The sequence below is a fragment of the Coregonus clupeaformis genome, chromosome 28 (genome assembly GCF_020615455.1).
Source record: "Coregonus clupeaformis isolate EN_2021a chromosome 28, ASM2061545v1, whole genome shotgun sequence".
Lineage (NCBI taxonomy): Eukaryota > Metazoa > Chordata > Actinopteri > Salmoniformes > Salmonidae > Coregonus > Coregonus clupeaformis.
Window position 1 is genome coordinate 17,320,210 of NC_059219.1, and position 23,308 is coordinate 17,343,517.

At 44.6% G+C, this 23,308-nt stretch overlaps 1 protein-coding gene across 1 annotated transcript in view; it reads right to left on the reverse strand.

Annotated features, from left to right (window-relative positions):
* Positions 1–1,164: 1,164 nt before the first annotated feature.
* The window catches only part of LOC121543033 (activating signal cointegrator 1 complex subunit 3), a 160,326-nt gene continuing 138,182 nt past the window's right edge, over positions 1,165–23,308 (reverse strand). The window contains exons 36-43 of the mRNA XM_041852716.2: positions 13,056–13,167; positions 12,607–12,741; positions 9,509–9,733; positions 5,174–5,325; positions 4,556–4,706; positions 3,302–3,508; positions 3,019–3,194; positions 1,165–2,832 (exon numbers count right to left, since the gene is read on the reverse strand). Coding sequence (XP_041708650.2) covers positions 2,685–2,832; positions 3,019–3,194; positions 3,302–3,508; positions 4,556–4,706; positions 5,174–5,325; positions 9,509–9,733; positions 12,607–12,741; positions 13,056–13,167 — 1,306 coding nt within the window. The 3' untranslated portion in view covers positions 1,165–2,684. The remainder of the gene's footprint in view (positions 2,833–3,018; positions 3,195–3,301; positions 3,509–4,555; positions 4,707–5,173; positions 5,326–9,508; positions 9,734–12,606; positions 12,742–13,055; positions 13,168–23,308) is intronic.

Below are 23,308 nucleotides of genomic sequence, written 5' to 3' on the forward strand. Positions count from 1 at the left end.
AACAGATTGTCAAAAAGTAAATCAAAAGGATGTTTGTTTTAAAGTGTCTGTCCTATATCTGAGAAATATAAGATCAGGAAATATGTATATATATATTTTTACCCATATTTAACTAAACATTTTGGCCACTAAACTACTTTCATATATACTAACATAATTGTTTTTTACTGGTACTGGGCTACCTTCAGATGAGGCTTGTGAGGCTTGTGGGCGTCCTAGAGCAAAACAACGGACATGTATGTGTTCATGATAGCCGCACCTTTATATAGAGGGTTCATATTAGTGTGTAGCTGATAATCCAGACTTCATGTGTAACTGATAATCCAGATGAAAGTTGGCAGATCAGTGGTAAGACTTCAGATGAGTTCCATGAAGTGAAGCTTGTGGGGGTAGTAGAGAAAAACGGAGAACATATTAGTTTGTAGGCCAAACTGTTCGGATGATACAGACGTTTTTGTTAGAATAAAAAATATCAGATATAAACAGATATCTCTAGCTAGCTTAAACAGAAGGATTTTGATGGGGATTTTCCCATTATGCCAATTAGATTTCCGCAGGGGCGTTGACATCGACTCCAGGGTTTTCTAACTCGAAAATGTGGATTATCATATTAGGCACAGCTAGCCTAATATTCATGAATAACTGTTATTTTCATAATTATGTTAACAGCATGATAGTGCTGTCCTGTGATCCTAATGTGTATTTAAACGAACCTTAATGCAGTAGGCTACACTACCAAACAACATGTGCCTATAATAAACTACATGTCTAGTACTGTGGACTGCACAGCCCACTATTTAGCTATATGGCCTACTCAGACGAAAATCATCAAATTACATTGGAGTCCCTGTCACACTTTGGCTATAAAGTAACGAAATTATATTCAAAATTAATTCAGCTCAAATATGGGATACACTACACACAGACTGAAAAAAAGTAGCCTGTGCTATTTGTGGCAGAGACATAGCAACGCATTCCCTATGGTTTAATTCCAATACAATAGGCCTATTAGCCATCTGCAATTCTGGATCCAATAGTGAAGTGGTGGAAATCCGACGATCACGTGGTGAACCTGACCGCTACAGGAGAAGAAAGTGAGTCCAGCGCATGGGTGAAAGTAGAGGTCTAAATTATGCTCACCACAAACACTACCAAATACTTGAAAGTGTTTGACATGTTTATTTGACCCCTGTCTGATTGACAGATAGCTGTTCTTTAGGACCATAAGGTTTCCATGTTCAGATGAAACCATGGCAGAGGAAAATTGCCCCAGTGACAGACTGACTATATACTATAGAAAGGACATGGTGGTCAACCAGACATGCAATGTAGTTTGAGATTAAATGGTGTGCTTTTTATATGAGGTTTACCAGTAATTATTTGCATGATATGTTTTTTGGCATTGATAGTAAGTGTAATATATAACATAACAATATATAGGTCACTATCTCAAAGTTGTAAAAACCAAAAATAATTTTAAAGAAAAAACAACAACATATTTTTCAATCAAGAGAGAAGTTACATATGCTTCAATTGATTGGTCAATCCAAAAATCAGAACAAAGAAGCAGCTGGATTTTGTCTCATAAGTTCGGTTCTAAAATATAGTTGTCAGCTCACCCAAGAAAAGAAAGAAATACAGTTACAAAATACTAATCAATAAAACAATTTGAGACACCTTTCCATATTTCTCTCTATTTATTTAGGTTACATTCTTCTGTTCCCTGTACGACTGTCTATGGCAGTTTGACCAGCTTCTATAGATGATTCTTCCACAGAGAAAGAGGAGATGAAGAAGAGGGAAAGGAGGAGGCTATTCTGTGCTATACACTAAGGATTGTGGGGGAGGGCAGTGCCTGTATTTCATCCAACAGATGTGACCGTTTGGCACACCAGACTGTAGCCCCACAGCACTACAGGGAAGCATGTTTCACACACCTGCACAGAATTCCAGTTCCACCCCGCCAGCCTAAATAAACTAAACTCCTCTCCGGGAGCAGCTTTTCCCTGTTCGACACAGTGATGCCACATTTTTCCTGCCGTTAACCACCACGCTTTATGCTGCTCTCTCTTACTACTGTTAGTCTTCATCTCAACAACGTCTCAATGAAATATGTCACCCCTCCCCCACCATACCACACCACTCTCCAGTCTCTAAATGAACTGAGTAAAACAAGCCACCGTTTATCTGGTTTTATTTTCCTCACCATCCATTCAAAAGTTGGTGGATTTGGAGAGTAGGCCAATGCCTGGATATATCATTGACATAATATGACTGGGGAATGATATTATGTACTGCAACAAAATAGTTATTCATTGTATTACACAATGTTAATGTAACTTGACAGCCCTGTCTTTCATGAGTATTTCTATTGACTGACCGATCATTGTACATGGTCCCATTAGGCCACAGTTTCCCATAGCCCATGCCCCAGACTCTAACTAGTACTTAACCCTGTATCCTCCCTCCCTCCCTCCCTCCCTCAAACCCGCAGACACTAGGCCCTCCATGGAATGAGTTTGACATCCCTGCTTTAAGGCTAACCTCCAGTCACACAATCACCACCATCACATCATCCGTGTAAACGTCCCGAACATTGGTGTCTAAAGACACACATGGCCATTGTCTCCTCATTTTTTTCATTGTCATCATGTAACTCATGATGATGTCATCATGTTGACATATCACTTGAAGGACATGCCTCCCATGGCCTCAGTGACTTCACTGTTGACCTGGGCAGCGATGCAGGCAGGGGTCACGTTGAGGTGGAGGTCATACTGCTGGTCCAGACCCAGGTAACTGTCACTCATCAAGTATAGCGTGTAGATACACCTGGAGGGGGAGTAGAGGGTTACCAGGGGAAGTAAGAGTTTGTGGTGGGATAAATATCAATGAATCAAATGTTATTATAAAACCCCTTTCACACCGGCAGCTGTCCCAAAATGCCTAAACTAACCGGGCCTAGACCCCAAAGAAAATATTTGTTGAACCAATTATTTTTAACATTCTCGTACGTACTTTCCGGTCTTCTCGGGGGTGTAGAAGGCCAGGGAAACGGTGCTGCGGTGTCGGCAGTATCCAATGCGTTTGACGGCCAGTAGCTCTCTGCGCTCCACCTCTCCTAGAACCAGGAACCAGCCCTCATCCTTATTCTTAGGGAACCTGGGGGCCTGGGCCTTACTGTCCTGCTTCCTCTGGAAAACATGATGACAAATCAACTTATCAGCAGTCAATCATAACTAACGTCAATAATGTGTGTGAGCTCCTTTATACATGTGTGAGCATGAGTGTGTGTATGTACCCTCTGCTGGCCGGTGTTGATGCGCTGCAGTGAGACTTGCAGGACGTACTCCTGGTCAGCGTGGACATCCAGCCAGCTTTTGTCGTCCCTGAGCTTCCCCCCGGCCGCAGGGAGGGGGCGCTCTGTCTGCTCCCCACACCCCTCCCACCAACCCTTCACACTCAGACGCACCTCCATCACCGGCAGATGGCTGAGGAATGACCAGGCCTGGAGGAGGGGAGGGGAGAGGAGAGGAAGGAGGGCAAAGGAAGGGATGGGGGATAATAAGAGAGAAACAGAGAGGGGTGCAGAGAAATGAGAGAGGGAGAGAGAGACAAGGAAATGTGTCAGATCGGAGTGCAGAGAGAGAGAAAAGAGGAGGGAGAGAGTGTGGGGGAGAGAGAGAGTCAGACTTAAGTGAGAGCCTTGTATAAGATGGACATATCTATCTGCTAAGACTAGAGTGTTTGATGAAAGCTTGATTCATTCAAACACACATAATTCACATGGTCTTAGGTGCCTCTTAAAGCTTTGTCATGGTGACTTTAACATCTGACTCGAATGGAGAAGAAAACACAATTCCAAAAGGGGATAGAGAGCAAGCGAGATAGAGGAAGGTAGAGAGAGAGTATGGGTGATAGGTGTGTGAATGTGTGTTTTCCTCCTGAAGACCCTGTCAGTGTCAGGGACTGGGATGGGAGAATGAGAAAAGCCTCTCAGACTCACCCAACAAAAGCTATTTATGTAAGGATTACTGTCCCCCGTAGAATCAGACTGGGACACTGCCACGCATCTAGTTATTTAATTAGCCAGGCCGCAACACCATGGGGGGGCTGGGTGAAGGGGGAGCGGGGACACTGATTGGGTAAGGCCGCTGGGCTGGCAGTGGCGCCTGGACGTTCTCATTACAGCTGCAATTAGCACTTAGATTGGTGCTGTAAACCCTCTCATTGGATCGTAATAGGAGATCCTGGAGGTACCTTGGATCACCGGGACAGACTGATGCTTCTCACTGTGTGTGTGTGTGTGTGTGTGTGTGTGTGTGGGCTGACGTTGGTAGAGTGTGTGTATATGTTGTTTGGTAGTGCTCTGGTAGCGAATGTGAGAACGTTACATGAATAGAGAGATGAGGCCGACACCTTGGAAGGACAATGGAGACGGGAGGGTCCATGGTGAAGCGTATATGTACCCCTAGAAACCCTCTATTTCTATAGGAAAGAGACACTTTAACGGTGAGGTGAGGTGAAGGAATGCAGAATGTTAGAAGGTTGTTACCTGGGAGATCTGATGGGGCTGAAGCGCCTCCCCCACGATGGCAGCGAAGGTGTTCTCCCGCCCCTCGCAGGTGGCAATCAGCTCAGGGAGCCCTTCTATTGGTCCGTGGAAGCCCCTGGCTCCGCCCCTCCCTCCCTTGGAGCTCCACCTGCTGCGGGGAACAACAGGGGGCAGATCTAGTCATGTGATTTTAAATCCTAACCACACTTCCTGCTGTCTCATCGCCACTGGAACCTCAGTCCTCTCTCATCCCTCTATCCCTTTCTCCTTACCATATTTATTGAGTTTTCACAAAATGATTCTTCACTGCAGGAAGCAGCGTCTCAAATCCACATGGTGTGTATGTAAAAATAATTAAGATTGCTTTGGACACTCACTCTTGAATTTCCTCTCTCTCTGTGTGTGTGTGTGTGTGTTAGTGTGTGTGCGCGCGCAAGCAGCCCTGAGGTTAGCAGAATGTAACTGATGCTGCTTGATGACAATAATGTTTGCAGAGTTTGATAGTGTCTGTGGATTATAAAATGGTCCATGTCATAGTGTTAATTAGAGAGTCCTAGCACCATTCTCATCGTGTGTGTGTGTGTGTGTGTGTGTGTGTGTGTGTGTAATGTCGTTTACCTGAACAGGTAGAGGTGTTGCTGCTCTATGGTAGGTAGGGTCAGTATAGAGGAGTCATTGAGCCACCTGCCCTGAACGATCATCTGCACCAGGTTACAGATGCTGAGAGCAGTCACCAGCCAGCCCTCGTTGGCTGCTACGTCCAGCATGGCCTGTAGAGACGCACCCACCAACACACGTGCACAGACAGATAGACAGACATACAGGAACTACTTTAGTTGAAAAATGTGTGCATTTATATAACTATATAAAATCCCCCACTGACATCAGTGTGAGATTTACTCACACTGAGTTACATTACAATTGAGCCCATTTTGCACACTCAAATTCAGCATGTCTTTACACATTCATGCACATATGCTAAACAGCTGAAAAGTACAAATTGGCTATATTGCTTTTTGGTGTTGCTTTTTGGTGTTAATTTCAGGTTAGGGTTAGGCATTAGGGTTAGCAGTGTGGTTAAGGTTAGGGTTAGGTTTAAAATCATATTTTATGACTTTGTGGCTGTGCCAGCTAGTGACCACTCTGCAGAGCTTCATGACGAAAAATGCTAACCTGCTCCCTCCCTCCCTCGTAAGGTTAGAGTTTGCTGAGCTCCGCTGCATTCTAACAAACTCAATTAATCAGAAATTAATTCCCCGGCAATAACTATGACTAAAGAGAACCTTGAGTGCACAGGCCGAAGCCCCGGCAGAGTTAATCAAAATGCTAATGCAGTACAAATTAAAGTAGTACTGATTAACATTTCACAGAAGCTGAAGAAGCAAATGGATGATGACAGAACTACGGCTGATGTCACTGGAGTCCCGTTAGCTGGGCCATATACATTAGGCACCAAACGGAAGAAAACGGACTGAAACATCAGTCCAAAAAGAGACGCTTGATTTCATTTTCCGTTGCAAAACGTTTTGCTCTAATGAATACGATACCCTCGCCACACGAGGAGGAGAAAAGCTCTGTTAGCCTGGCACAGCAGGAAGCCAGAAAAGTAACCACATGGACGAGCAATTGACAATCACTACCAGACACACACACAGTCAGCGCTTCGTAGATCATCCCCCGCCACATACAAAGGCAGAAACAATGGCTTACAGATCCAGATCCAGATCCTACAGCCAGATATGGACCCAATCTCTCCCAGGCATGGCCAATCACCAGCAGACCTGGGATCTGGTGGCCAGGGCACTTGGTGGACAGGCCTGGTTGTTAGGGGCAATCCCTGAGAAAGCTCTTTTTAAGAGGAGCTACAACTAATCTCCACACCTCAACAGCCTCCTGAGTGACAGGGTCTACTGCCGGTCAGGATCCACATTATGTGTGTGTGTATTCTTAGAGTGTGTGTGTGTACTGGAACTATCAGCAGTAAGTGTGTGGGTGGTGGTTAGGTTAGTGGCAGACAGTGCAGTCTGTCGTGTTAAAGCCGTGCTGTCCCCGTGAGGTGGGGTTTCACCGCCAGGTTGTTCTGTGGTCAAACCTGACTGTGGTCCTCATCTCCCTCAACACTTTCATGCAAAGAAGACAGAGACCCAAAAGAGATACAGTATTTGTCTTTTAAAAAGGCATCATTTATCAAAGACGGTCAAAAAATGTCCAGATCAATTATCACACTGAAATGGAAATAGTTTGAATACAAGTTAACAATGATCATTTATATCAGGGGTGTCAAACGTCCGGCCCGCGGGCCGGATCAGGCCCGCAAACGGGTTTAATCCGGCCCGCGAGATGATTTTGTAAAGTATAAAAATGAGCTGCAATTTTTCAATAAAAGAAACTGCTGTTCCAATTGTGTCCACTGGATGGCGCAATAGCAATTGTGTTAAGCAAGCAAACTGTTTATACCGGGGCAGAGCAAATAGGTCAAGCAAGTGCAGCCAGTCCGGATGAGCTACTTTGTTTTGCCCGCGATATTTATTACGGCTTCTACTTTTAACATTATGTGCTTTGGCACCCTCATTGCCCCAATATGTCTCTGTCAAAAAAGAGAAAAGTGGACGCAGAGTGCAGAGTGTTCCAAGAAAAATTGTCATCCTTCTATTTATTCACGGAATTGAATGGGAAAGCTGTATGTTTGGTGTGTTCACAGCATGTTGCAGTGCTGAAAGAATATAACCTTCGTCGCCACTATGTGAGTCTTCATGCCGACAAATATGACAACTTTCAAGGACAGCGGAGAAGAGAGAAGGTGAATGAACTGTTGGTGGGTCTGAAGAAACAGCAGTCTGTGTTTACTCACAGCCGAGACATCAGTGACGCTGCAGTGAAAGCTAGCTACCTCATTGCTAATGAAATCGCAGTGGCTTCAAAATAATTTAGTGAGGGTGAATTTGTAAAAACATGCATGATGAAGGCAGCAGAGATTGTGTGCCGTGAAAATATCAGCCTGACAAGAAACACAGTTGCAGACAGGATTTCCGATCTTTCAGTGGATTTGGACAGCCAGTTGAAGCAAAAAGTAAAGTCATTTATTGCGTTTTCGGTTGCAATTGATGAAAGCACGGACATTACAGATGTTGCACAACTGGCCATTTTCATCCGCGGAGTTGATGACACATTGACCGTCACCGAGGAGTTCGTGGAGTTGGTGCCGATGACAGATACAACGACAGCAGCTGATATTTTCACTGCACTCGTCGGCGCGCTGGACAGGGTTGGAGTGGACTGGTCCCGCGCTGTCAGCCTGGCTACAGATGGTGCGCCCTCAATTATCGGGAAAAACGCAGGCGTTGTGACAAAGTTCAGAGAGAAAGTGCAATCTGCAAATGGAGGACGTGATTTTTGGACTTTTCACTGTATTTTGCACCAGGAGGCTTTGTGTTGCAAGTCATTAAAGATGGATAATGTCATGAATAAAACAAAGCTGCGCTCAAGGCTCACGCACAAGCACTTGAATCACATCCTGAAGTTGGCTGCCACTCAGGATGTGACGCCTGATATTGATGCGCTGGTGAAAGCTAAAAGATGCCAGGTATCAGGAGTCAAATAAACTATGCAACCCCACTTAAAGTGCTGCATGAGACACCCTGATATAGTTCTGTGATCTGTGATATACTTCTGTGAATCACTGAGGCATTGTGTGTTTGTGTGTTGTTTGTCCTCAGAATTTCAAATAACTTGGTGTTTTATGATTAATAGTGATGTTGTGCTTTTGGACACACTGTCCTCAGGCTCCAGCTTTATGTTTATATGTTTTTATGTTGATGTGCTATTGTTTTTAATTGATTTTATTTTATTTGTATATTTAACCTATTCTTGACTCTGTGGTTCTTGCACTTGTTTGGGGAACAGGATTTCATTATTTGTATCTACATTTCTGCCTGAGAAATGACACCCTGATATAGTTCTGTGATCTGTGAAACAGTTATGTGAATCACTGAGGCATTGTGTGTTTGTGTGTTCTTTTTCTTTAGAATTTTCAAATAAACTTCAGGTGTTTTATGATTAATAGTGATGTTGTGCTTGTACTATTTTGGACACACTGTCCTCAGGCTCCAGCTTTATGTTTTATGTTGATAGTATTAAAACAAAGAAAACAATCTGAAGTTGTTGTTTTTAAGTTATATATACCATGATTTTACCGGTCCAGCCCACTTGGGAATAGATTTTCCTCCATGTGGCCCCTGAGCTAAAATGAGTTTGACACCCCTGATTTATAGTATTTGAAAAGACTGTCAGGCATTCGGTTTACCAGTGCCCTCCAAGGCACCTCCATGACATGTCTATGCCCAGGGCTCTAAAGTGCAACCATTTGGTGGCACATGCTCCTGGATAATTTGTTGTGCGATCTGACATTTAATTTTGGGAGCACCAGTGCGACCAGGAAAAAAATTATCACCCAGATAATACTAGTTGTAGTGATAGGCTTCACTGTGCAGCTGTTTCCGAGTGCCCTAGAGAAAAAAGCCAGCGCAGATTCATTCAATCCAAAGCCTATTCGTTCAATCCAAAGTAAAGAATATTCAAGAACGCATGGGAATGCCCGTGTGCACTGTCCACCACTTTGTGTAGCCAGTTAGCGATGCCGAATCAGTCATTTCTAAAGGCTATCCCATAAAACTTTCCAAATTAAACATAAACTGCAAAATAGGCAAAAGTACTGAGTACTGGTGCTCTGACTGACACATGGAAATGTGCTCAGGGTCTGAATCCCAGGGCTGAGAGAGGATCCATTCTGGGATGTATGAAAGCAAAGCTGTTCTTTTTGATGGGAACAAAAGCACAAGAAAACAGAGGAAGTATTTCAGAGGTGCACTGTTCAGAAAGGGGCAGGGCGGTGGATGAACCCAGAGGGATGTAGTGTTTGGTACTGTACATAAACCTACACAGCCAGCCACTAACCTGACAGATGCGTATGGCGTTGTCCAGCACGGTCTTGGTGTCGGTGCCATAGTCGGAGCAGGGCAGCTGGGCGCGGCTGAAATGGGCCTGCAGCAGCAGGTGTGTCTTGGTGTGGGCGCTGTCGTAGCTGTGGGGGTTGACCTGCAGGGGGAGACGCTGAGCCAGCTCACTGTTCAGCTGGTCCTCGTTGTGCCTGACGGGCAGCTCCCCGTACTCCTCAGCATCCTGAAGAAGAGAGTGAGGAAGGGAAGGGGGAGAGGGAGGGAAGGAGGGAGGGAGGGAGGGAGGGAAGGAGGGAAGGAGGGAGGGAGGGAGGGAGGGGAGGGAAGGAGGGAGGGGAGTGGGGTGAGGGGAGGGAGTGGGGTGAGGGGAGGGGAGGGAGGTAGGGAGGGAGGGAGGGAGGGAAGGGGGGGAGGGAGGGAGGGGGAGGGAGGGAAGGAGGGAAGGAGGAAAGGAGGGAGGGAGGGAGGGAGGGAGGGAGGGAGGGAGGGAGGGAGGGAGGAAGGAGGGAGGGAGGGAGGGAGGGAGGGAAGGAGGGAAGGAGGGAGGGAGGGAGGGAGGGAGGGAGGGAGGAGGGAGGGAGGGAGGGAGGGAGGGAGGGAGGGAGGGAGGGAGGGAGGGAGGGAGGGAGGGAAGGGAGTGGAGGGAGGGGAGGGAAGGGAGTGGGGTGAGGGGAGGGGAGTGGGGTGAGGGGAGTGGGGTGAGGGGAGGGGAGGGAGGTAGGGAGGGAGGGAGGGAAGGAGGGGGAGAGGGAGGGAAGGAGGGAGGGGAGGGGGGGGTGGGGTGAGGGAGGGGGAGGGGAGGGGAGGGAGGGGGATATAGAGAGAAAGAGAGATAGGAGAGATGGAAGGAGAGAGATCAAAGTCAGCGAGGAGGAAGTCAGTTCCCTGCTGTGGTTCTGTGGTTAAATCCTTTGTTTCAGTCATCTCTGTTAAAACAGCTGCATCAGGATCACTGGCTCCCCTCACCCAAGAGAGCAGTTCCCCAAAAATATATTTAAGAGCAAAACCTCTCAGCGAATGAAGAAACCTTAAGTTATAACTGTCCACACCTGCTCATAAAATCCTACGAAAAGTCAGCAACTACACAGCAATTTTCCACAATGTAAAGTTTTATTTTTTAATACAATGTACAGTGGTGGTTCCCTTTCATATGGTTAGAGTGTGTGCTAAACTGTCTAAATGTCTACCCACATCTCTATTCCTCACTCCTCATAAGATATGTATAGGCTATATAAAACAATGATGCGCTATCAATCGGGCTGTGTTTAGTGCTGACGGTGTGTTCTGTGTGGAGGCTTGTTTGTGGGGTTTCAGGGGAGACAGAGATGCATGGACACGCATGGCTCTTTTTCTGTGTTTCTCTAATTCACTGCAGTACGTTACGTTTCGCTAACGTACTTCCATCAACAGAGGACCAGCGGAGACATTTATCATTGGGCCTACCCTGCTCTGGACTGTTAAGGTTCCATCCGTCACCAGAGAGATGCAGTGTTAGAAAAGAGGGGGATTGAGGAACAGAGGGAATGATGAGGGGAAAAAAGGGGAATAAAATGATTGATATGGCAGTGGTTTAGTGTCTGCATGCAGATGTGCAGGAGATAAAGACAATATATCTTTATACAGAGATCCTCATAACACACTAACTGCTAACTCCCCTACTCACTCACTCCATCCAGCAATCCATCCCTGCCTCCCTCCCTACATCCATTTTCTCCCACGGACTTTCTCTTTAGTGACATTTACAGACAGGGAGGGATGGAATTCGGGAGGGAAAGGTTGGAAAGAGCAGGAGAGAAAGAGCAACATACTTTTTTCACATACTCTGTCAGTGTGTGTGTGTGGTGAACGTAGTAGGTCACTTGTGAACTTTAAGAAGAGGAAATAGTAGAGCTTCAGGTCCTTTGTGTTCAACAGGGGGGAGGGGTCTGGCTGGGGGGGGAGTGGACAAGGGACGGTGGCGGGGAGGGATCTTGCTAGGGGGAGTGGACAAGGGACGGGGGGGTGTAGGGGCTGGCTGGGGGCATTGTAGGTGCAAAAGAGGGGAAGAACATTTCTCAATATTTTCTGCATTTTCAACACATTTCTTTCCCAACACTTCCTATCTAACCTTTGATCCTTCACCCTCCCCCTCGTCTAAATGTCTGGGTGAGACCCATCATGGGGGGGTGGAGGGGGCACGACGGGTTATCGGACACAGCTGTGATGTCGCCGGGTGACCCCCACGGAGGTGTGAAACCACTTTGTGTCCTAATGATCCCACCAATTAGCAGCAACCAATCAGCAGCCTCACTAGGAATAACAGACTAAAACTGGGAACAGAGGGAGAGGAGGAATAGGTACTCACTATTAACTGGGAAGAAGAGAGAAGAAAACCAGTGGAGGAGAACAAAGACATAGAGACCCAGGAGTGATGAGGGGAGTTAATGAGGCCCAGATAAAGAGGTGTTTATTTGACAGAACTGAGACCCTGACCTCATGGTCATCTAGCTATCCTCCTGTCCAGTAGTCTATCCCTCTCTCGCTCAATGTGAACACAATGGGAGAAGTACATGTAGAACCACAGTAGTATGGTAAACAAATAGCGTCGGCCTGCACAATGCCTGATAGACTATTAGATTCAACTACACACTCCAACATTTCAAAAACGGAATGCAAATCAATGGCTGTAGTCCCACCGCTGATGATGGAGTACAGTCTAGTTCAGTCCAGTACAGTCTAGTATAGTCCAGTCCAGTCTAGTACAGTCCAGTAGTCTAGTCCAGTCTAGTCTAGTAGTCTAGTCCAGTAGTCTAGTCCAGTACAGTCTAGTCCAGTAGTCTAGTCCAGTCTAGTCCAGTAGTCTAGTCCAGTCTAGTCCAGTAGTCTAGTCCAGTACAGTCTAGTCCAGTACAGTCTAGTCCAGTACAGTCTAGTCCAGTAGTCTAGTCCAGTAGTCTAGTCCAGTACAGTCTAGTCCAGTCCAGTACAGTCTAGTCCAGTAGTCTAGTCCAGTAGTCTAGTCCAGTCCAGTATATAGTGGAGGTGACAGATACCCTGATGAAGATAAGGCAATGTCATCATGTTCTGTGGTCATTACGAGCAGTCAGTCAGACATACCGTGAGGACAGAGAGGATGTCCTGGATGGGCAGCTCAGCCCTCAGCCTCTCCTTGAACATCCTGACTGTCTGGTGCTTCAGGTAGTAGTAGGAGGAGATACGACCGTACGTCAGGGGCTCAATTGTGCAATCATCCTGGAGGGAGGGAGACAGTAGGAGAGGAGACATGGAGGAGGAGAGGAGAGGAAACAGGGAGGAAAAGAGGAGAGGAGACAGGGAGGAAGACGGGAGGAGAAAGGACAGGAGGGAAGACATGGTCAACCGTACTGATTCATGTTAAATCTATCAACACAAACCACAATGGTTCCCTCGGTATGTACCTGTGTGCTTTATAACTTCACACTGCCTGATTACTACAGGCAAATACATTAAAATGAATACATGTGCACAGACATACAGGTCATACACACACAAACACAATTACACACACAAATGCACACACTCCCTACCTCTCCTATCTCCATACAGTAGGAACACTCCAGGTCTCGGAGACTCCTCTCCACCAGGTTGGACAGGTACTTGTTAACGGTCTCGTGGCTGATGTCATCCAGGCTGTAGTAACTGGACAACACACACAACAACCAGGTTAGACCTACTGTACATGTAACAGAAACTTGGGGAGACAGATTATAACATTTAGGAAACAGACAAAAAGAAAGCAGCAGCTACGTTTATAAAAGATCCTAGGCTATTTAATAGAGGAAATTGAAACGTTATATCATTTTCATATCTAGTTGCCGACTATTACTCCCAAATCAAGTGACTTCTGATAGGTCCAAAACACCACATGAGCAAGGACAATCCTTTAAAAGTCCCTAAAAAGGAGTCCATGTTTAAGGTAACAGCTGACATTCATTCAATGCTTTTCTACCTCTCCCTGCACCCTAATAAACCATCTGTAGCCGCTGCAAAGTTATTCTAAAACAGATAAATACTATTGGACATGTTTAAGATGTGGCCACTGCCAATAAAAACTCAGGGGTATTAAAGGAGTCTATGGGGAGTCTGTCATATATGTACGTTTTTACTGCTTATTGATTTACTCATAACCCTGCGCTGACCATAGTAACAACTCCAATGCTCCCCACACTAACACTGATCCACTTCATCTATGCAGACATAACATATATCATCAGCACACACACACACACACACACATATATGATAACACACACACACAGTATATTCTCTAGCTAGCACATACAAATCAATATACATAATAAATACACATAATAAATGGCACACATCGATCAAAAGCCACTGCATCATAAGCATCAATAATACCACAGAATAGGCCTGTTTGTTTTCTCTGGGGTTGTTGTAGGGGTAAAACTGGGGTAACAGATTATTATTAAGACTTTAGACAAACTGTAGGTCTAGAGGAGCCTTGCCCTTGGACCATGCCAGCCCACCGACTGGAACAAACAAAACACCCTCTTATCACAAAATGATTCCCAGATTTTGGGCCATACAGTATTTGCTGAGCTAAGACAACGCACAGCCAAAATGGCTTCCATGCGTGGCTCAGCGGCTCTAATGGGTAAGTGTTACCACATGAGACAAGGACATAAGTGCACACAACTATGTGCTTCATTAACTTCTAATGTCAAATAACATTTGAGTGTGTGTGTGTTTGGGTGTATGTGTGTATGTTTGGGTGTCTGTGTGTGTATGTGTGTGCGTGTTTGGGTGTATGTGTGTGCGTGTTTGGGTGTATGTGTGTGCGTGTTTGGGTGTAAGTGTGCGCGTGTTTGGGTGTATGTGTGCGCGTGTTTGGGTGTATGTGTGTGCGTGTTTGGGTGTATGTGTGTGCGTGTATGTGTGTGCGTGTTTGGGTGTATGTGTGTGCGTGTTTGGGTATGTGTGTGTGTGGGGAAAGTATTCAGACACCTTGACTTTTTCCACATTTTGTTACATTACAGCCTTATTCTAAAATATATTAAATTGTTTGTTTTCCTCAATCTACACACAACACCCCATAATGACAAAGCAAAAACAGGTTTTTAGAAATGTTTCCTAATTTATTAAAATTTAAAAAATAACATTTACATAAGTATTCAGACCCTTTACTAAGTACTTTCTTGAAGCACCTTTGGCAGCGATTACAGCATCAAGTCTTCTTGGGTATGACGCTACAAGCTTGGCACACCTGTATTTGGGGAGTTTCTCCCATTCTTCTCTGCAGATCCTCTCAAGCTCTGTCAGGTTGGATGGGGAGCGTTGCTGCACAGCAATTTTCAGGTCTCTCCAGAGATGTTTGATCGGGTTCAAGTCCGGGCTCTGGCTGTGCCACTCAAGGACATTCAGAGACTTGTACCGAAGCCACTCATGCGTTGTCTTGGCTGTGAGCTTAGGGTTGTTGTCCTGATGGAAGGTGAACCTTCGCCCCAGTCTGTGGTCCTCAGCGCTCTGGAGCAGGTTTTCTGTACTTTGCTCCGTTCATCTTTTCCTCGATCCTGACTAGTCTCCCAGTCCCTGCTGCTGAAAAACATCCCCACAGCATGATGCTGCCACCACCATGCTTCACCGTAGGGATGGTGCCAGGTTTCCTCCAGACGTGACGCTTTGCATTCAGGCCAAAGAGTTCAATCTTGGTTTCATCAGACCAGAGAATCTTGTTTCTCATAGTCTGAGAGTCTTCACATGCCTTTTGGCAAACTCCAAGTGGGCTGTCATGTGCCTTTTACTGAGGAGTGGCTTCCACCTGGCCACTCTACCATAAAGGCCTGATTGGTGGAGTGCTGCAAAGATGGTTGTCCTTCTGGAAGGTTCTCCCATCTCCACAGAGGAACTCTAGAGCTCTGTCAGAGTGACCATCGGGTTCTTGGTCACCTCCCTGACCAAGGCCCTTTTCCCCCGATTGCTCAGTTTGGCCGGGCGGCCAGCTCTAGGAAGAGTCTTGGTGGTTCCAAACTTCTTCCATTTAAGAATGATGGAGGCCACTGTGTTCTTGGGGACCTTCATTGCTGCAGACATTTTTTGGTACCCTTCCCCAGATCTGTGCCTCGACACAATCCTGTCTCGGAGCTCTACGGACAATTACTTCGACGTCATGGCTTGATTTTTGCTCCGACATGCACTGTCAACTTTGGGACATTATATAGACAGGTGTGTGCCTTTTTTACCACAGGTGGACTCCAATCAAGTTGTAGAAACATCTCAAGGATGATCAATGGAAACAGGATGAACCTGAGCTCAATTGCGAGTGTCATAGCAAAGGGTCCTAATACTAAAAACCTGTTTTCACTTTGTCATTATGAGGTATTGTGTGTAGATTGCTGAGGATTTCTATTTATTTAATCCATTTTAGAATAAGATTGTAACATAACAGAATGTGGAAAAAGTCAAGGGGTCTGAGTCCTTTCCGAAGGCACTGTATGTGTGAGTGTATGTATGTGTGTGTGTTTGGGTGTATAAAGCTTTAACGTTAGCGGTATGAAAGATGTTATATGATATAAGGTGGTTATACAGCATGCAGAGGAGTTCAAGCTATTATAGGTCATCTGCAGAGGAGAGGAAATTGAGAAATAATATGAGAGAGAATGAAACAGAGGGGGAGAGAGAGAGATAGAGATAGACGGAGAGAGAGATAGAGATAGACAGAGAGAGAGATAGAGCTAGACAGAGAGAGAGAGAGAGAGGGGAGAGAGAAGATGAGCTTGTGCAAGAGATGGAGGATGAATACCAATTGGTCAGTTAACAGGTAGAAGGATGCTTAATGAAGGTAATTTAACAGTTGCCTCCATATTGATGTATAATAATGTATGTGTGTATGTATGTAAACAAGGATCCACTCACTCTGACATAGCCAACTCCTCTCATTACATTACTCAGCATAAACAATCCTCCCATGATTATCATTCACAATCATCTGTTGTTCTGTTGAAAACCAGAGGCCATTGGAAAAGAATGCAGCATCGAAATGGAAACAGCAGTTGCAGAGCGGCAGCCATATTTAATGTGGGTTTAATGTTAAGTATGGATGTCATTGTTATCACTCCACATGTCAACACAGCCCAGCAGCCAATGCATTTATTACTGACCACATTTCACAGCTCTTTACTGGGGTGTGAGAGACTGTGTGTGTGTGAGAGAGAGAGCGTTACGGGCTGTCTGATTAAGTCATGTCCATTAACATCATCACCATTAGGGTACTGATGCTGCACAAATACATTTATAGTTTGTGTGTTTGTGTGTGTAGCAGTGCCGGATACAAGCCACCCCAGTCAATCATGTCTCCATGAGTAATGGCCGGTGACAAGGTGACCGTCTCCAGGGCTTGCAGGACAGATCTGATGGCCAATTGGCCATGTATAAAATACAGCTGTGACAATGTGCTGTTGGGTGGTACACATATCTAACCCATAAATCACCTGATATTACCGATACTAAGCCAACTTTATCAAAAAAATAAGACCGGCTGAAAGGATATGTAGAGCTTGAAGTATAACTGAATGGTGCTAAAAATGTACGTTAATCTTTAAACCAAAAGTGTGTTTTACCATTCAACTTACATAACACAATATGTGTGTGTGTGTGTGTGTGTGTGTGTGTGTACGTATATGTTGGGGCTGGGAGACCTGGGTCAGGCCTTAGTGGTAAATGTGGGCTGACAGCCGTGTAAATGCCAGCAGTCTGAGATTCTTCAAATAGCCAACCTTTGCCTTGATGACAGCTTTGCACACTCTTGGCATTCTCTCAACCAGCTTCATGAGGTAGTCACCTGGCATGCATTTCAATTAACAGCTGTGCCTTCTTAAAAGTTAATCTGTGGAATTCCTTTCCTTCTTAATGCGTTTGAGACAATCAGCTGTGTTGTGACAAGGTAGGGGTGGTTATACAGAAGATAGCCCTATTTGGTAAAAGACCAAGTCCATATTATGGCAAGAACAGCTCAAATAAGCAAAGAGAAACGACAGTCCATCATTACTTTTAAGACATGAAGGTCAGTCAATACGGAACAATTCAAGAACTTTGAAAGTTTCTTCAAGTGCAGTCGCAAAACCCATCAAGCCCTATGATGAAACTGGCTCTCATGAGGACTGCCACAGGAATGGAAGACCCAGAGTTACCCCTGCAGCAGAGTTACCAGCCTCAGAAATTGCAGTCCAAATAAATGCTTCACAGAGTTCAAGTAACAGACACATCTCACCATCAACTGTTCAGAGGGGACTGTGTGAATCAGGCCTTCATGGTCGAATTGCTGCAAAGAAACCACTACTAAAGGACACCAATAATAAGAAGAGACCTGCTTGGGCCAAGAAACACGAGCAATGGACATTAGACCGGTGGAAATGTGTCCTTTGGTCTGGAGTCCAAATTGGAGATTTTTGGTTCAAACCACCGTGTCTTTGTGAGACGCGTGTGGGTGAACGGATGATCTCCACATGTGTAGTTCCCACCGTAAAGCATGGAGGAGGAGGTGTTATGGTGTGGGGGTGCTTTGCTGGTCACACTCTGTGATTTATTTAGAATTCAAGGCACACTATTTTACCAGCTGTCATCAAGGCAAAGGGTGGCTAATTATTTTGATTTGTTTAACACTTTTTTGGTTACTACATGATTCCATATGTGTTGTCATAGTTTTGATGTCTTCACTTTCATTCTACAATGTAAAACATAGTAAGAATAAAGAAAAACCCTTGAATGAGTAGGTGTGTCCAAACTTTTGACTGGTACTGTATGTGTGTGTGCTTCCCTGCATGTGTGTACAAGTGTTGTTGCAGGGAGAAAAACAGAGTGTTGATGTGGCTGTAAATCATCTGTGTGCTCACTGAGGTTTGACACAAATAACTAATTTATGGTGGCTTTTAGGCTCTTAGTTATTCAGATAGACCAGAAACACCCTGTATAGAATATCAACTATATTTAGCATCTTAGTGAACTGCTAATTGGTATACTTAAAGGACCCCTCCAGAGGAAGTTGGCGTCACTATTTCGACTTAATTCCTGTCCTAGTGTGGAAATGCTGGTTTAGTTCCACCCTCTGAACGCCGACGTATGGCTCCTTATAAATATTGATTAATCGGGTGTGCACATCGCCACCTTCCTCCGTGTGCACAGCCCATACGGTCTGTGGCACTCCGCGAATTGTAAACACACCAAAAAGCCAGGGTCAGGGTTGCTTTGCTAATTGCTAACTTACGGAGCACAGCACAGTTAGGTAGATAGGACAAGGCAGAGGACCATCCACTCTCCCCCTACCTCTTCTGCAACGGAATTGAATGATCAAAGATGAATACAGAGTTTAGCGGTAATACTGGAGTTTTACCGGCGAAGCTAGAGGCTAGCTAACCTACACCCCGGATCAATAAAGCTAGCTAGCTAGGTAACTATTAGCAACTGTGGATAATTGTTTCCAATATTGTTTCGAGCATAAGAGTACCGGTAACTATGCTAGCTAGCTTCCCTTCATCAGTTTTTTTGATAACCTCATTATCTGAAGAGAAAATATTAGGTAGTTAGCTAGCTACTGTACTCGAAATCTGGCTAGCTAACTAAACAACAGTTGGAACGACCAAGCTGTAATGTTTACAAGTATGCCCACTAGCTGGCTACTAGATTACCAATATAACAGTTGGCCCTAAAGCTTTTTGTAGGGAGCGAAGGAAAGCAACTATGGCCTGTATCAGTGATGGACACTAGCTAGAATGTAGACCAATACTTGTATAACAATATAGCTAGCTACTAATACAATACTTATTGCACACTGTTTTGATGAGCCGGTTAGAAGAAGGCCATCACTTGGTCAAATTATAAACCATACTCCGTACCAAATGCATTGCCTACCAATTAACATCTGACACTGTATACATACATATCATGTAATTCTACTGTACTTTCCTTATTATTTATTATCAAACCTCATACAGATATTACACTGTTGATGTGTATGGAGTGAAAAATTACTAGTTAGCTTGTATTCTCAGAACAAGAACACCAGTGTTGCTGTACCAGAATGTGTATGTACTGTAATATAGGTTATTGCCTAGAGAGGAGGAAGTGGTGGCTTGTTAGAGCACAGTCATGGTTCTAATGTCAGTGGTGCTCATGAGGACCCCCATAACAATTGAAATGCCAATGTGGCCCCCCTCAAACATATTGTAACATTGGAAACCCTCAGTACTCAATGTGTGATAGGACCCTGAGCATAGGAGTAGACTATAATGAACATGTGGGCTTTCTGTATATTAACATTTTACATTTTTAGTCATTTAGCAGACGCTCTCCAGAGCGACTTACAGTTAGTGAGTGCATACATTTTTATTTTTTATACTGGAATCGAACCCACAACCCTGGCGTTGCAAATGCCATGCTCTACCAACTGAGCTACATCCCTGCCGGCCATTCCCTCCCCTACCCTGGACGACGCTGGGCCAATTGTGCGCCGCCCCATGGGGTCTCCCGGTGCCTGGATTCGAAGCAGGATCTCTAGTGGCACAGCTAGCACTGCGATGCAGCGCCTTAGACCACTGCGCCACTCGGGAGAGCCTATTGTAATAATTTATTTTCCATTCCATTGTTGTAGTTGGTTATGTAAACATAATAAGAACAGGCATTTAATGATAAACATAATAAAACATGGATCCATTTTGTGATATATATTTTAAAGAAATATCATCCATCCTCACATTATGTCAATATTACAATATTGCTGAGCAACAGAATGGGTCCATGTTTTGTTCTGTTTATCATTCAATGCATGTGTCCTTGGTCTGCATCACACAGCCCGGGAGTCCTCAGTCCTGTAAGACACATAGGTAGGTTATTGAATTGTCATTATGTCTGTCATGGATCCGGTCCATACATTACCATGTTGCTGTCTTCAGCCCAGATTCGCTCTCTCTCTGTATCTCGTCAAGACATTGCTGTCGGGTTCGTACCCACTGTGTACATCAACACCTGGGTCAAGCCACCCATGATTGTCCAGCCTTGTTGTAGTCCTGACTCTACTCTACTTCACCTAGGTTTTAGCAGGGTTGGACAATCATGGACAGTGACCTGATTTGCATTTTTTGGAGAGACAATCTTCTCTCAGTTTTCTGGGTGTGTGAGAGCTATGATGTTATTTTGTGACATAGGCCTACCTTCACAATAACCTACTCTAATGTGTATACTGCATTTTTCTGGACATACTTCAGTGAGGCTGAATTGTTGTCTGTTGACTCCTAAAACATAGACACAAAGGTGGAGTTAGTGAATAGTCACATTGTTTGTCTATCATGGATCATTGTATAGCCTAAATTATATGAACTAGACAATGACATACTCAATCGTTCTCCATGGAGAGGAAGGTGTCCGTCTGGTCAACTTAAATTGTTGTGCAACATCACTGGTATGCTCTGGGCATCGTCTTTCAGCTGCAAAAATATTTTCTGGTGTGGTTGAGGGTGCATGGAGTGACATGCCAAAATGCTTTTTTTCATATTCAAAATCAAATTGATTGAATTCTCCATGTAGTCTATATTCAAAGGGCACTTCATTTCATATAATAGGCTTTTAAAATGCAATATTGGTCCATCATTTCTACTTAACCTATCAAAGGGACACAAAGGGAACTAATTTTGTGGAACAACCCAGTACACGTCAAATTCTGACCATTGGACATTGGTTGCAATGCTCTCGTCAAGTTAGTCTGTTTATTTGACATAGGCACATGAAAGACATGGAGTCACTACATGACATATAATGTATAATGTTTGCAGTCATTTAAATGCATGGTAGTGGTTTTGGTATGTGTTAAGTACAATAAAAATGCATTTTGACTAAATAAATTGTAGCGACGACAGCCTACTAGAAGACTTGGAGGCGTGGCTTGTTGGAGCCATGGCTTTGTCTTAGCACATTTTGGCCTCTCATGAGACGGATTGTCATGCCCGTTAATGTGTTATGTTGTGTTCTGTGATTAAAGGTTAAGCTTGTACACTGCCAGTTCTGCAGTCATAATAAGACTGATGTGTAAGAGATGGTTACCATTTTGTTACAATATGATTTGGCCCCCAAAATGTTTTGCTGTACATTTTAATAAAAAAACATATTTCTTAAAAATACACTTAAATGCATGTTGGAATATACACTACATGACCAAAAGTATGTGGACACATGCTTGTCAAACATCTCATTCCAAAACCATGGGCATTAATATGGAGTTGGCGTTCCAATTCATCCCAAAGGTGTTCGATGGGGTTCAAATCAAATGTTTTGTTTTTATTTTTACATTTTAGTCATTTTTAGCAGATACTCTTATCCAGAGCGACTTACAGGAGCAATTAGGGTTAAGTGCCTTGCTCAAGGGCACATCGACAGATTTTTCACCTAGTCGGCTCGGGGATTAGAACCAGTGACCATTCGGTTACTGGCACAACACTATTAACCACTAAGATACCATACACGTGTTTAGCAGATGTTATTGTGGGTGTAGCGAAATGCTTGTGAGGTCAGGGCTCTGTGCAGGCCAGTCAAGTTCTTCCACACCGATCTCGACAAACCATTTCTGTATGGACTTCGCTTTGTGCACGGGGGCATTGTCGTGCTGAAACAGGAAAGGGCCTTCCCCAAACTGTTACCACAAAGTTGGAAGCACAGAATCGTCTAGAATGTAATTGTATGCTGTAGCATTAAGATGTCCCTTCATTGGACATGAACCATGAAAAACAGCCCCAGACCATTATAACTCCTCCACCAAACTTTACAGTTGGCACTATGCATTGGGGCAGGTAGCATTCTCCTGGCATCCGCCAAACCCAGATTCGTCAGTCGGACTGCCAGGTGGTGAAGCGTGATTCATCACTCCAGAGAACGCGTTTAATAATAATAATAATAATAATAATAATATGCCATTTAGCAGACGCTTTTATCCAAAGCGACTTACAGTCATGCATGCATACATTTTTTGTGTATGGGTGGTCCCGGGGATCGAACTCACTACCTTGGCGTTACAAGCGCCGTGCTCTACCAGCTGAGCTACAGAGGACCACCCCCCCTTTCCACTGCTCCAGAGTCCAATGGCGGCGAGCTTTACACCACTCCAGCCAACGCTTGGCATTGCGCATGGTGTTCTTAGGCTTATGTGCGGATGCTCGGCCATGGAAACCCATTTCATGATGCTCCCGACGAACAGTTCTTGTGCTGACGTTGCTTCCAGAGGCAGTTTGGAACTCGGTAGTAAGTGTTGCAACCGAGGACAGACAATTCAGCTCTAGGCGGTCCCGTTCTGTGAGCTTGTGTGGACTACCACTTCGCGGCTGAGCCGTTGTTGCTCCTAGACGTTTCCACTTCACAATAACATCCCTTAAAGTTGACCGGGGCAGCTCTAGCAGGGCAGACATTTGACAAACTGACTTGTTGAAAAGGTGGCATCTTATGACGGTGCCACGTTGAAAGTCACTGAGCTCTTCAGTATGGGCCATTCTACTGCCAATGTTTATTTATGGAGATTGTATGGCTGTGTGCTTGATTTTATACACCTGTCAGCAACGGGTGTGGCTGAAATAGCCGTATCCACTAATTTGAAGGCATGTCCACATACTTTTGGCCAGTATTTTACAAAACATTTCGAAATACATTTAAAATATTTACCAAATATATCAATAAATACCGAAAGTATTTTTAAAATGTATTTCAGAATATATTTCTTAAATACATTTTCCGATGCATTTAACATACACTCAGTGGCTAGTTTATTAGGTACACCGATACTGTA